General features: G+C 43.2%; 1 protein-coding gene across 2 annotated transcripts in view; it reads right to left on the reverse strand.

The window, feature by feature from the left end:
• The window catches only part of SH3PXD2A (SH3 and PX domains 2A), a 247,844-nt gene that overhangs the window by 128,386 nt on the left and 104,772 nt on the right, over positions 1 to 14,686 (reverse strand). For both annotated transcript variants that reach the window (XM_041415388.1, XM_041415386.1), the window contains exon 5: positions 12,436 to 12,527. In XM_041415388.1, coding sequence (XP_041271322.1) covers positions 12,436 to 12,527 — 92 coding nt within the window. The remainder of the gene's footprint in view (positions 1 to 12,435; positions 12,528 to 14,686) is intronic.

The following is a 14,686-nucleotide window of genomic DNA, read 5'->3' on the forward strand; positions in this document are numbered from 1 at the left end:
ATGTCTGGGGGAGGAGGAGGCTGCTCTGGGGATGAGGCTGACAGCAAGTTTAACGTTATCTAGCTGCATTACTCTCGAGGTGAAATGTTTTTGACATGTGTCTCTGTTGGGCTGTGTCCTACTTCATTCAAAATCAGGAATTTGCTTTGATGTTTTGGAAATAAAGCCTTAAAAGAAGAAACAGACGTGACTGGCAAAACTTTTTCAGGAAACTTGCACAGGACCACTAGAGCTGTAAGCTGTTAAATGGGTTTATTTTTGTCTGTTTTGGGTAAGTCCTCTCTTAACCTGATCATCACATATTCTACTTACATGGCATGTGAGTATATCTGAGCTGAATGAATCTGAAGTGGAGGTAAGATGAGAGATTTTCTGAGCATGTATTCGAATAGACAAAATCATGTCAGAAAGCAATGTTTGTTTGTTAAAGCCCAAAATTCTCTGTTTGCTGATATTAGTTCAATCTTCTCTCAAACACTGCTTATCCTGCCAGAGATCAGGATGTATTGGGCAATAAACCAGGGCTCAGTAGTTTATATGCCTGTCCACAAAAAAATTAAATATAAACTACTTGTCAGGAATCTGCAAGGACAAAATTTTCTGATTTATGAGGATGCCGAAAGATTGAGCCAAGACTGTATTAAAAAAAAAAAAAAAAAAAAAAAAGCCTTAAGAGAAAGCAGGCAAAAAAAGGAAGAAAAAAGAGTACTAATTATATAAATCACTGGAGACCAACCTTCCATAAGAAGAGGGGGAAACGGACTGCTCCTATGATGCCTATTTCATCCCTTGCCTAACAATCCAAAAGCACATAACTTTCAAAGAGCTGCATTTTTTTCACAGGCTGGAAGCACCACAAAGCATCCTTCATCAGCCTGGCCTTTTGGCTGTCCTCCTTCTCCAAATGCAAATTCTACATCTGGAAAAAGCAGTAATCCTCTCTCCTGCCTGAAAGCCTCCTTTTATCTCCATTTTCCTCAGAACTCCTACTTTCAACTCCTCACTCTGACATACCACTTTATTGAAGGGATTCAAGGCTTTCTGCTCATCTGCTGAATGTCTGCCTCTCATTAAAACCCAGGCTCACCTTTGGGGCTCTCTCACTCGCCAGCACAGGTCACCCTGCCCTCCCTTCCTCCAAGCATCCGTAACAAAATCCCCTCCTGAACACTCAGAGGAGCCTGAGCACGGCAACAATGAACACTAACAGAAGCTTATTTATCAGGGCTGGCAAGAAAAGCCTCTCATTAGCTGGGATGGCCTGTGCAGCTCGGGCATGGGGCTGCTCTTCCCCAGGGGATGACACTGATGCATCGGGAGCATTGCGAACTGTGCAACTCCTCAAGTGCCCGTCCCACAGAGCCCGGCTTTGTGCACGGAGACAAACAATAGGAGAGCTCCCCACTGACCTCTCCCTGCAAGAGTTTACAGCTGTGTGCAGCGTTCCTGGCCCTTTGCTTCACTGCAGAGACAAGTGTGGAGCTGAAGGAACTAAGCCAGACCCTGCAAGATGCCTCAGCATCCAGGTCACCAGCTGTGGGGACCACAGAGGTTATGTGCAAGCTGAAGAACCTTGTCATTGGGACCAGAGAAAGTGCTCAATTCTCATACTCATGTGCCACCCAAATTTAGGAGCTGTGTTGGTAAAATGCCCCATCTTGTAGGAAGAAATGCAAAACACTGGCAAGGTGTACCAGTTCCCACAAGAAGAGTAAAAGCTGCCCCAGTTACTACACATTTTGCATTTGCCCTTACTTTCAGGGGTTGATGACAGCCTTACACCCCACTTTCTGATCCTGTGTTCTGAACAGCTGAACTAATTCTCCTCACTTGGGGTGAAAATTCACGCCACCACTGCCAGTCTCACAGTGCTGTGGCTGGGCTTTTTCACAGCAAAACCCTTCCTGCTCCTCCTTTACTTCCCAAATATTCTCAATGTCCCAACCAAGGGTTGCACCAGGGCTTACACGTTAATGCATTCATGAGTTCATTTTCCACTTGCCAGATGCCGGCACATGGCTGATGCTGTCCCAGAGCTGCCTGCTGGAAGAGTTGAGGAATTATGTAGGCATTACCACACACACCTCAGGACTGCCAGAGGCAGATCAAGCCCCAGCCCAGAGACCTGGGCACCACTGCAGAAGGGGTCACCTGCAAAGCTGTCTGCCACATGTCTCTGTACATGTTTGTTCACTCCACAGCCATCCTGCTCCTCGGTAGGGACAATGAAAACTATTTTATTTCAGGGATTTGGGACCACATTTCAACAGGAGCTGAGAGGTTCATTTTTGGTTAAATGTTCACATGAAAAGAAAACTCCTCTTTTAGTCAGATTTAGAGGATAATTGACATCTCCACAAAATAGTGCATTTTGAAATTTTAGCATCCTCAAGAACTGTACAGCTTCCCTAGAAAGAAAGGATGATGTTGGTGAGGATTGTTGGTAAGGCTTTCCTTCTAATCTTTAGGAAAAGGACCAGCAATCTATCCAATGGGGAGCAGCAGAGACAGCAGCGCTGCTAATTCACTAGTTCACCAGGAGAACTTCAAGCCTCTGATGAACACCGTGTCTGGCATGAGTCACTCACACTTCACTCCTGGCATGCTTGGATGGGAAAGGAAAAGGTTTATCTCTTAGATATGGTGCCCCAGCTGTTCTAATCCTACAGTTGTTGCCATGGTTGACTTCTCATAAAGCAAAATATACTTTTTTGGAGCCCCAACATTCAACATGCTATTCTTCTTTTATATTTTCAAGTACTAGCTATCTCAGGTTACTGGTGATTTTTTGTGGTGATTCCCAAACGAGCCTGAGCTGCTCTGATTTTTCAAACCCACAAGACTGTAATTGAAAGCAAATGTAATCAGACATACACAATGTTCTGAGGTTCACCACAGTGCACTGCAGTCAGCATTACTGGAGTGGCTATTAAAACTCCTTGGAGCTGGGGAGAAATACAGCTTGCAAGAATCCAGCAAATAACCAGCATTTATTAGATTATACTAAAGTATTGCAAAGCCACAGTCAATCCTCTATTCACGATATATCTAAGGTCTGTTTAAATGAACATCTTCCTGAGCTTAGGCCAATTGTTTTAAGAGATGAACAAGGAAACAAGGAAAGAATTCTACTTCTAACACAGCAAATTCTGCAATCCTTACATCATTGTCAATCTCAAATTGTCCATTACTGTCAGCAGAGTCATTTCAATCCAACTCTGCATAACTGGAAAAAGAAAGAGGCCCAAAAACAAAGGGTATCTTTGAACGCAGAAACACAGCTCTAGCTGGAGATAAGCAGTAGCAAATCCCTTCCATAAAACTCCCCAACAAGATGCAAGCATTAAAGGAGAGGGTGGTGGTGTCATAGCGGGGGAGGGGGGTGGTTAATTGAATTCCCACTGCCTCTTGAGTCTGTACTTAAAAGCAGGTCTAGGGTTATCTGTGAAATTTCAATTAAATCAAAAGCTTTGATAACATGATAAGTCATTCCAGAGTTTGGAGTCAAAACACATTGTTATTTGATCCTCTGCTTGTGTTTCTGGGAACAGCACGCATGAAAGACAGTCAGCAGCAGACCAGTCAGGAAGATGGAAAGGGTGGAAATGAATCTACTAATAGATCACTGTGTCTCCTTCCACCAGAGCCACTTGAGGTCTGGTATTTTTTTATATACACAGAGTCCTAAAGGTACCCCATTTCTCAAGAGACAGAAGGCAGAGCAAAAGAGATCACCTGGAACATGCGCAGCACTCCAGGGGATGGCTCCCTACTGCCACAAAAGTTGGGTTTTTTCCCAGGCTTGCTGTAAACAAGATTTTTACCTGCAACAGCATTGGGAGCTGAATGCAAATCTCTGTGACAGACACAAAACACTGAGCCCCGTGTATGTAGTGGAATGGATTTCCAGCACAAACTCTTTGAACAGGTAAAGACAGGTACACTGAAAAATAATAATATGATTCAACCAAGCCAGAACCAAAACTTAGTTCTCATCTCAACAAAATGCAGAGAGACATGACTTGCTTTACCTGTTGTTCAGCGCCCTTTGATTGCTAAGGCTTCCTCCTCTCTCTTCAGAGGCAACTGCTGGATGAGAAGGGCAGTGCCAGAGACTCCCAAAGTCCTGTTTACTGAGGAACATCTCCTCTGCTCACCAGTGTTCAGACAGCAATGCTTCACCTTAAATAAATGTGAGATTTCAACTCCATCTGGCCTGGTGTGGTCAACAGCACTAAAATACATTGTAAGCAACGCCTTCCCTTGTCACATGTGTACAGCCTGATAAAATCCTATCAAATGTAATGGGATGCCTTACCTTGCCCCCAGACTCACACACAGGGTCACACTAGGCATGTGTACATGGGACTTTTATAACCAGTGAGGCTACTGATCCTCAACAGTGCTAAAAACAGACTCTCCAGACAAGCAATGTCAAAATTATACAGCAATCAACAACAGAAAGAGCAGACCACTGAAAAATCCCATCTGACCCCAGGCACCACTGGGGGATAACTTATCACCCTGGTAGCAACACCCCATTAAGCATGTCTGTCCCTAGTGCCCCACTCTTCAGGGTGAAAGATTTTCATTAAACAATAGTGCAATCATATTATAGACACAGCAATGACAGGCTGTGTTCTTCTATAATCATACCTGCAATGTAAGCTGCCTATTCTTGCTTTCCAGAGATGTGACACACAGAGGACAAGACAGGCTATACTCAACTCTGTCATGTTAGTGAATAGAAAACTCCACCCCAGCTCCTCCTGCCTGGCAGGTGATGAGTCAATGGTGACAGAGTGCAATTAACCTGCCAGCAGGGGCTCACCAGAGCAAGAAACCCAGACAAGAGAAGGAAGTCCCCGTCCCTGGTCCTCTCCTCAGTTCCAGGCTTATCCACAAAGAACATGAGGACCAGACACTTCTCTTCTGTATGAAGATAAAGATCTCTTCTGTGTCTATCAGCATGGGCAATTCAACCCTGCGGGCTGCAAACCAAGCATCACCTGCTTTTAAACAGAGAACTCCAGAGGATCCTGTGGCACTGAGCCAAACCTCTCTAGAAGTGTGTGCTCAAGGATAACTGGCACCTCAAATCCTTAACAACAAGCCTGATAATCTCTGAATCCAGTTATTTTGGTTCTGATCCAATCCTGCTTCACTAGGCCAGGTTTCCCCCACTGCCATAAACAAATAAATTTACTATATATTACTATTTATTTACTATAAATATAATATATTTACAAATAAATTGTTTTGACTTTCTAACTGGTTTTGCATCTAGGAGTTGCAGCAGAACAAGCTTTCCTAACAGATTTTGGAAGTAACGTTTCTTCCAACGTTGAGTGATTATTTTTAAAAACAAATTATTTTTATAACTGGTCACCTCTAAAACTGTATTATGGAAAGAATGGGGTTTCCTTACCAGAATCAAATCCTCTTAGCAAATCTCTGAAACCTAAACTCCACAATCATTCTGCAGATAGAGCCAGGAGATGTCAGAGGCCTTTCCAACATCACAAAATAAATCAGTGAGACAGCAAGGAGCAAATTTCCCAGTGCCCTGCATTAACACTCAGCTTTTCCACAAGGAAGAAATTTCATGGTTTAAGTTAAACAGTAAGCAAACTATTACTTTCTAATCTACAAAATAGGCATTGGCAAGTTATCAGCAGTAATTGCTCCTTTAGGACATGAGTAAAATTACCAGACAGGAAAAAAGATCTTGAGCCAACAGGTTTAGCACTTAGTTTTTCTAAAGGCAACATCTCTACATCTCAAAACACAACTGAGTCACTACTCTTCTACAGTGAAAGAATTTTTTTTTTTTTAATTTGTGCTCATAAACAGTGAACTTTAACCAGCACTGACACTCTCTTGTGGTTTCACCCCAGCAAGGCAGTGTCCAGTGCCACTGCTGAAGCTGCTGGGTGTTGGCAGAGCTCTAATCTCATTTTCATACTGATGAATTTCGAGTAAGTCTGTTTATTCTTAATCCATCCTGTGCCCATGACAGCATCCCACTTTTAAACCCTGCAGCCTGCTCATAACCAATCCAGGCAAAAGCTATTTCTGTACACTTGGCTGCCAGTGCCAAGTGTCAGTACATTAAACTGTCTTTGCTCCTCTCAGCTCTGTGTCCTTTCACAGTCAGGCCTAAAAGCACGAGCCAACCCAAATGTGACACCCAAGGCAAGGGATAAAAGCTCATGTTGCTCCAGCTGCCATTTTTCTGTAGGTTTTTTCCTGGTTGCTGAACATATTTCATTTAGCATGCTTTCCATTTTCCCCCAGGTTTATTATTTTATATTTATCTACGTAATTTCTTTTTTCATTTTCTGAAAGAGTAGCAAAAAAAAAATTCAGTGTTTTCTCAGGAAGGCTGAGTTATTTGCTGGTGTCACCAATGCTGCAGCCAGTAGCGAATTTCAATACCCTCCATTTGATATTCCAGTCCAAATCAGTTTATATGCTACAAACAAAAGGGAAAGCCCCATGTGAAACTAAAGAAGAGAAGGAGTAATGAATCTGTTATTTCCTTTTTTCCACTCCTGCATTGGCTTAGTTAAGATAATGATCTCCAAGCCTTCCAGAGATCAGGAGCACTGATGCAAGGCAGCACACACAGGGGGAACCCCAGCCTCACCTGACCATGGCCCAGACACTGAGCTCCTGCTCTCCAGGTCACAACTGGGGGCTGGCCACACTTTCCTCCTCTGCTCCTGGGCTGCCTGACCTCTCAGCCACAGATTGTGACAGCCCCACGCTATGAGCAGGACACTGTAAAGCACTTCTGAGAGCTAAAAGCCAAAGAGACATTTTTTCCACAAATTTAGGTGCTGAGGCCAAATATTACTAATAAATACAGCCCTAAACCAAGCACATTTCAGAAAAGAAACACAGATGCTCTTCTACACTGGAGATGCTCAGAGAGCTGTGGTACCTTATTCCCAGTGAAATCAGTGAGTGCTGGGTGACTAATTAGGAGTGGCCAAGCAAGGCTCTTGGCAGCAACAGCCCCTACACATTATTGCATCCTTAGCTACCTAAACCTCAGTGAATAAATAATTCTTTGAGAACATTAAATTTTTATTCCCTTCAAGACACTAGGTTTTAACTGCCTTATCCTGTCACAATCTTTAATCAGAACTTTTCCCACTCTGTGTTTCATTATTTACTTTCTGGTTAAAAAAAATTAAAGAAAAAAAAGAAAACTACTATCCCTTTTCTGATTTTGCATTGCTTAGGAAAATTAATTTCCATTCTGCCTTTCTCAAGTGGAACAGATTTTCCAAATAAAATGTGTGCATTGAGCAGTCCCAGTAACAGCGCCAAGTTCAGACTCTAACGCCAATTGTCATCCACTGGTGCTGAGCACATTCCTAAATTATGTGAAAATTATCTGTACTGCAAGTCCTGTAAGAAAGAGCAATCACAAAAAAAGAATGCCAGCTTTCCTCATAGCACATCTGCTCAGAGACTCAGCTGTCCAATGTGTTTCCCAATGCAGAAACACAATTCAAAAGCGATAAAATATAAGTGAAATATAAGCAATGAAATATAAGGGATGAAATGTAAGAGAAAATATTTTCATAACATCAAACAAATCAGAATAAATACAGATATTTTGCACATGAAAAGTTTCCTCCTCTACCAATAGGTAATTGAATTGTTATTACAGAGCAGATCTGGGAAACAGAAATAATTGTATATAAACACACTCATGCTTATGGATAGAAGATAGTGTATTAGGGAGCTGTGAGTTAGCACCAATATACTCATAAACTAAAGCAGCTTCCTTAACATGCTCCCTCCATTACCCTGGCTATTTCTGTTCAGCATCCTTATCAGGAATTTGTAATACATGAAGAATAATATGAGAATCCAGCTTCCATTTTACAGTGGCTGCCCGGCATCACAGCATCCGAGTGTAACACCAATATTTATTTGATAGAGATATTATCAGTAAAGCTTTTGGCTACAGACCACAACAGAGCATTTCTGTTCCTTACTAAAGGCACCATCAGCCTTAACTCCATTTTCTGCATGAACCCTCATAATATGTCATATACCTATAAGTTCCCTAGCTTTTCTAGATTTGCATATAGTTTGAAAATTGCTTTATGATTCTCACAGGAAAATTATTCTCAGATACTGAACACTGCTTTAAATTCGGCTGATAATATTATTAGTGGTGGTTTAAACAGAAATCTTGTTTGAGACTGCATGCATTTCTATAGAGGGAAGTATTGGAGAACTGAATTCTTGGCTCTTGATCTGCTCTTTAGACTGGATCTAGACACAAAGAAAAAACAAACTCTCACAAGAGTGGTCTGGCTGTGATATTGTGAAACTCACTGCAAAAAAGCCTTAAGACCAGGAAACCATATGCAATGTCTAATTGATTAATCCGACTTTTTTGGTATTTCTGTTTTTTCTAGTAAAACAGAATCATTTAAAAAATTGGTTTCTGAGATTTTGTTTGTTGACTGTGAGCCCTGGCCTGACCTCAGCCTTGAATTTAAATCCCCAGCAGAATCTGAAATTAATCTACCTCTGGTTTAGTTATCAGTAATTATAATTATTAACAGAAGTATCCAGTAAATGAATGGTTTTTTAGTGACATGGTGTTTACTTAGAACAAAGGATAAATAAAAACACACTTCCTTCTTACCTCACAGTATCTTTTCCCATGGCAGTGCAGGATCTGGCCCTTACACGGGCATGGTAAAGGACACAATCCCAGCCATGTGCCTACAGACAGAGGTGTTTGCCCAAACACTAAAATGTCACATATTGGAAACAGAGGCAGTTGAGACCTGCTCCTCCTCTAGCAGGGCTGATGGTTTGAAGCTTGTTTCCCTGCAGCTATCCCAGGGGTGAGCGAGAGCAGTCAGACAGCTGCCCTGGGAACACTGTCACTGGAGCTCCCAACCCTGCCTGGCACATCACTGCTCCCTTGGCCCGCCAGCTCCCGTGCAAAAGCCATGCTTTCACCGTGTGGAACAGCCTGAGAATGCTCCCAGACCATTTCACACAGGAATTTAGTGTCCTCCTATGGTCTGTCCCATGCCACATGAAGGAAACCTGCTGTTGGGAGCTATCTCCACCAGCAGGAGCAGGCTTGGAGGAGACTGTCAGCCAGTACAAATGCTGAGATTTCTTGAGACATCTCTCCAGCTCTCTGCCTGTGAGCTGCTGTACCCAGGACAGATTTAATGGGCTGGAAGAAATACCTTCTGCCTACTGTCACAGGACTCGAAAGCCTGGACCATCACCAAAGCAGGAAACAGAAAACCTAAGCTGTGAATTCAACTGCACAAATTGGCCAGATTCTGAGAGCATGGGGAAAGGCCAGCTTTCACTGCAGCTGGACTGTGTGCTGCTCAGCACTGTGGGCAGCTGGAGCAGGCAGCAGTAGGAAATGACTCCGTAGGGAGCAGCCGGCGAGCCAAACACGGCACAGCCCGGACAGGACCGCACAAAGAAGCAGGGAGCAGGCAAGGGCAGGGCAGGTGAAGGGTTGTAGGGAAGAAGCCAGCAACACATTTGTAAAAATACCTAAGGAGCTACAGGAGAATTCTGATGTCTTTCAGGACAATAGGAACAGAAGTGAAGAGCTCGGCTTTGTGGCTGAATTAATGCAGTGCTAGATAGATTAGTGCACCATTGCAAGCCATGGCTCAGCAATTAAAGGCAAGGATATATCTCTGCACATCCCAGCTGCAAGGTAAACTAGACATTTTTGTGTCTCCTCCCTCAATGTTTAAGCTTCCATGTATTTCTGTCTGAAAGCACAGGTTCAGTCACTGACATGCAATAACTCAATAGACTCTCTGGGTTCAACACCCCAAATACCCATGGGATTAAGGTTACACTCCTGAAAATTAGTTAATTAATTAAACCCTAGGTCAGGCTTTGTCTTATGAGGCCAAGCTGCTGCATAAAAACTGAGCAGGTCAATATGAAACTAAAGATCATCTCACTGTGCACAGAGAGGAGACAAGAAGGCAGCACAAGCAATTCTGTTCTCTGCCCCTTGGTGGCCAAGTTGCCTACTGTTCTTTAACACAGCAAGCTGAATGCCAGTGTCTATGCTGACAGATCAACATACAAACCACCTTTGTGCTGATGGCTAAAAGAAGCAGCTGAAGAAATAGATAACATAATTAAGATAGTCTAGATGATGCCTCCAGGCTACAGCCCTACCTCCAGTGAGAGGAATGATGAACCATGAGGTCCAGGGAAGACTGAATTCACAGTGCTTGAGCACCACTGGCTCAGTGTTTCTGGAGGGGCTTGGCAGAGTAAGAAAACAAGGGAATACACTGGGATTTCTCTGGAATCATGCTCCTTCCTGCAGTGCCTGCTGAGGTTCAGAATAGCCCTGGAGGTGTCCTTCCCCCGGACCCTACACAGTGGTCCAGTGAGCCTCAGATCTCCTCCTTTCCCCCTCAGTTCACAGAAGAAAAACACTAAGATGTTTCCGTTGGCTTTTACATCATCTTTTTGTAGAGACTAATCTTCAGTTTCAACAATACATCTTTTGTGAAGCACTCCCAGCAGAAACCTTAGACACCTTCCCTAAGATCTGTTTGCTTACAGAAGAAGAGGTAGGATTTGTTTAAACCCAGCTAGATTAATGTCTTGCAGACATTAGTGAAGTGAGATTTAATCAGGTTATTGCTCTACATTTTCCAGGGAAATAAATCACAGTTATTACTAGGTTGGAATAGGATGCAAGGCTTGGGCTGAGAACATTTAGTCTTTTTTGTTTTTCCAGAGGGGAGTGAAGGGATAACTTGAAAATTCTTGCAAGGCTGTCAAACAGGCCCTCTACAACTTTGAGTAGGGACAAGGGATGCAAGCCGTAATGGTTGGTGTACATCTGGGGGTGGGCCTGGGTCCCAGGCCCCTGCCTTGCAGAGGTGCTGTAGGGGCTGCATCAGTACAGAAAGCAGACAGGAGTTGCAAGCAGACTCATAACCTCCATTTGAGATCCTCCATGTGAACTCTTCCATAATTCTTGGGACCTAACTCTTATTTGGGGTGTCTGTTTGTGCCTGGCACATGGGGATGTGTCTTTGCATTGCAAATAGGGTGTTGTGGGATCAAGCAAACCTACTTGCAGACCCTAAATAGAAACTGTGTTAATCAGTAGGTCTCAGAGTGGAACAGGGTTATTTTGCTGCAATGTTTTCTAAGTTTGCAATATGTGTTTAACAATGAACAAGCAACTATATTTATTCTCACCAGACATTTTCCTAAAACAAGGCTAGATAGGAAATAAAAAAACAGCTCTTTATCCAAACTTTTGATTTAAAACTGCTCTTTCCTTCATTCATGAAACAAAAAAAGGACTTTGCTCTCAGTGATGCTAGTGGTGTTTTCTTTAGTACACATGCTAACACATCTCCTTGTACAAACCCATGCATACGCAAGGAACAAAGTCTGGGAAATCAAATTGCAAAGGTCCTCCTCTCTTTTTCACCAGCATGGGAGCAGACAGCTGAAGCCAATACAAATCTTTCCAGTAACTACAGGTTTGCATGTGCTGAAGTGCCCAAAGCCCATAAGCTTTGCATCCATTTCCCCTTACCAGTGGGCTGTGCAAACACAGAGAAAGCAGACTACAGTAACACAGCCTGCAATCAGGTTTCAAATCATGCAACAAAGCAGCACAAAATACAATGGGACCAAATCAAAATCTTATTGCAGAGTACAATAAAATATATCCTGTTTGGGATGAAAGAGAAAAGGAAATACCAGGCAAGGCAGCACTGTTGCTTGTAAATACCCTCCTGCCAATGCTTTCCCTGGATAAATGAGTCCTATGGACCCTAAGTGCATCAGCATGAATCAGCCTGTCTGCTCCAAGGTAAAGGTTACAATTCTATCTCGTGTTTAATGGGAACTCTTTCCCTCCTCCTTTTCTTGGCTTCCTGATTAGAAAGAATAGACTCTCCAGAGACAATTTTGGATCTGGACCACAATCTTGCTCCCTACCGATAACTAAGTATCTCTGGGCAGGAGTACATTTAAAGAAGCAGCTGGTAATTATGAGCCAAGTGCTTACTGGCAGGATTTCCCCCTGCTACTGAGCCAATGCTTTTTGGGAACTAAATTACTCTTTGGTGATAACTATCAGGTAAAACCTCCAAACCATGGGAGGTTCCCTCACTAGAACCATGAGCAAGAAACAATGCAAAGGTGGGTGGAGGATGGCTGAAAATTGTGTCTGAGGGTTGCTTGACTTCCCTGTCCTCCACTCACCCAAAGTGATTGTGTGTAACTGCTGGGCATTTTCTAGGTAGTACTTGAAAGCTACAAAATCTGTTCCCACGTCTACAGCAGTAATGAAAACAAATGACCTTTTCCTTCCAGCTAATCAAATTGTACCGAGCAGCACTGGAAAACCATCACAACACTTACTCTTTTGGAGGGTTAAGGTCTTCTGGACGAGCCTCGAAGAACCTGAAGACTTCATCACACTGTGAAATGTGGGGAGGAAGCCGAACCAGTGCCTGCAAAACAAAACAGAGAGGGAGAAGCACTTAGACATAAGCCAAGTTTGAAACATGGCCTCAAACATCTAAACTGCCAAGCATAAGGAGGCAAAACAGTCCTGGCAGGGGGAAAGGAATACTCAAGAACAGCAGCACACCTGGCTACTTACCTGAGAAGAAAGGAAACAGCAAGCCTTGACTGCAAATGTCAGGTAGGAAGCGATGAATTCAGACAAGCAATAGTTCTTAGAATCAGCCAATGTCATTTATTTTGCCATGTGCTCAAGAGAAGAGTTTGGTCCATAAGTGCAAAACCACGACACTGCACAGGTAAGTGCTCTGTGGCTGGGACAGTCTGTGGCACAGGCTTGCACAGCACCTCAAATGCTGAGGTTAGGGCTTACAGGCCTTGTGTCAATGCACACAAATTCAACACCCACTCAGACAACAGATTAATGTGCTCCATAAAGCTTTCCATTAAGCTGTCCACACAAAAAGCAGAGTTTGCTAAAAAAAAAATCCATAACCAAACCAAACCAAACAACAATTTGCTCCTAAATTAACAGGAAAGGAAGTTTGATTAAGTGTCCGAAAAAAACCAAACCAAACCCAACCAAAACACAGAGAGGCTTTTTCTGCATGAAGAAGGTTGCACAGCACATCCTGGCTAACAGTGTCTGTGCTCTTGCCTTGGCAAAGGGACGTGGCACTTGTCACATTCAGCAACAGCTAAGTACAGTCTGGGCATCAACCACATTATGTGGAATTGTACTGGAAAACAAGACCTAAAACAAGCACACAAGGCAAAAACATGCTGTGAATTTGCTGTTCAGAATCTAGAGCTTTATCATGCCAAAAGATGTTAAAGAGCTGTCCCCAGCCCACAGAGATGGGGCAGCAGCTCTCAGTGACATGAGTGGGAGACTGCCTCCAGAAATGACAAGCAGGAGAGGAAAAGAGGCTGGACTTCACCTCCTCCTGCGCTATGTTATGCTGAAAATAGGCCACAGGTTAAATATAGACCAAGCTTCTCAGAGCTGCTGTAAACCTGTTTGACAAAATGAGATTGTCTGGCACTTCTCCTAGCTGAAAGTAGGACAAACAATCTTGAAAGATGGATGAAAAATTGCACCAGAACTAAATGAAGATGCATTAGGGTGAACAGGTTATATTAACCATGAGACATCTGACTGATCTTGGTCAGACACACCAGAAGGTCCAACCAAAGCACAAAGGCAGGACAAGGCAGTTGGTTACCATCACAGCTGTTTTTAACCAGGCTTTAGAAGTGGCCAGATTTGTTTCCAAGACCACATTTGCTTGGGGATGTGAAGGAAAAGAGTTGGAAAAAATGCTATGAAACTGTAGTCTCCAGTAATAGATGACTGGGTCTTGTTTTGAGGTGTTCGTAAATTCAAAGTCAAATGCTTCCACACCTACAGCTCTCCTTTCTTTTGTGAAAGGATGTTATGAGGACATTAGGAAAATCCATTTGGTATCACTAGGCCTATGAAAAATGAGGCTTTGGCCTTTGGTCATGTGGAGTTGCACTACAGAGCTGAAAAAGATGCCTTGCAAAGGAAGCAGCATCAGATGCAGAAGCTGGGCAACAGCTTGGTGGGTCCAAGTGCCAGGGTAAGCACCACTGGCTGCTGCACTAAGGCAGGATGAAACAGAACAGCTGAAAAGCTCTAGCACTTTTACAGGAACAAAGGATGCCCTGGTCTCCACCTCTGTTTGTTCAAACTTGTCTAAAAGTGTAACAAAGGTGTGAGCTCTGCCTTTTTTCCTACTGTACATAAATACATGCATCCAGCTGGCAAACCAGGAATAACACTGGGAAGTCAGGAAGTGCCCAGGAACAGTAATGATCACAGCATGTTGAAAGAGCCATGCCTCACCAGCACAGGCTAACATAAACAACATTTATTTATCTGCACCCCAAGCAAGAGACAGCAAAGCAATGCTGTCTAACCAACAGTGGATGGAGCTGATATTTAGCACTGGCTCTACTGCTCACACCCTTTTTGGTTAGGGCAGGTTACTTAACCCCTTTTCATCAAATTCAGCTGGGAAATATCTTCAGTTACCCCCTTGCAATGCTGAGCAATAACACTTACCTAATCTGCAGAAAGGTTAGGAGGCTCAGATATTCAATATCTACAGTGTGTTTTGAA

This window comes from Onychostruthus taczanowskii, unplaced genomic scaffold, assembly GCF_017590055.1.
Source record: "Onychostruthus taczanowskii isolate IOZ18803 unplaced genomic scaffold, ASM1759005v1 scaffold5, whole genome shotgun sequence".
NCBI lineage: Eukaryota > Metazoa > Chordata > Aves > Passeriformes > Passeridae > Onychostruthus > Onychostruthus taczanowskii.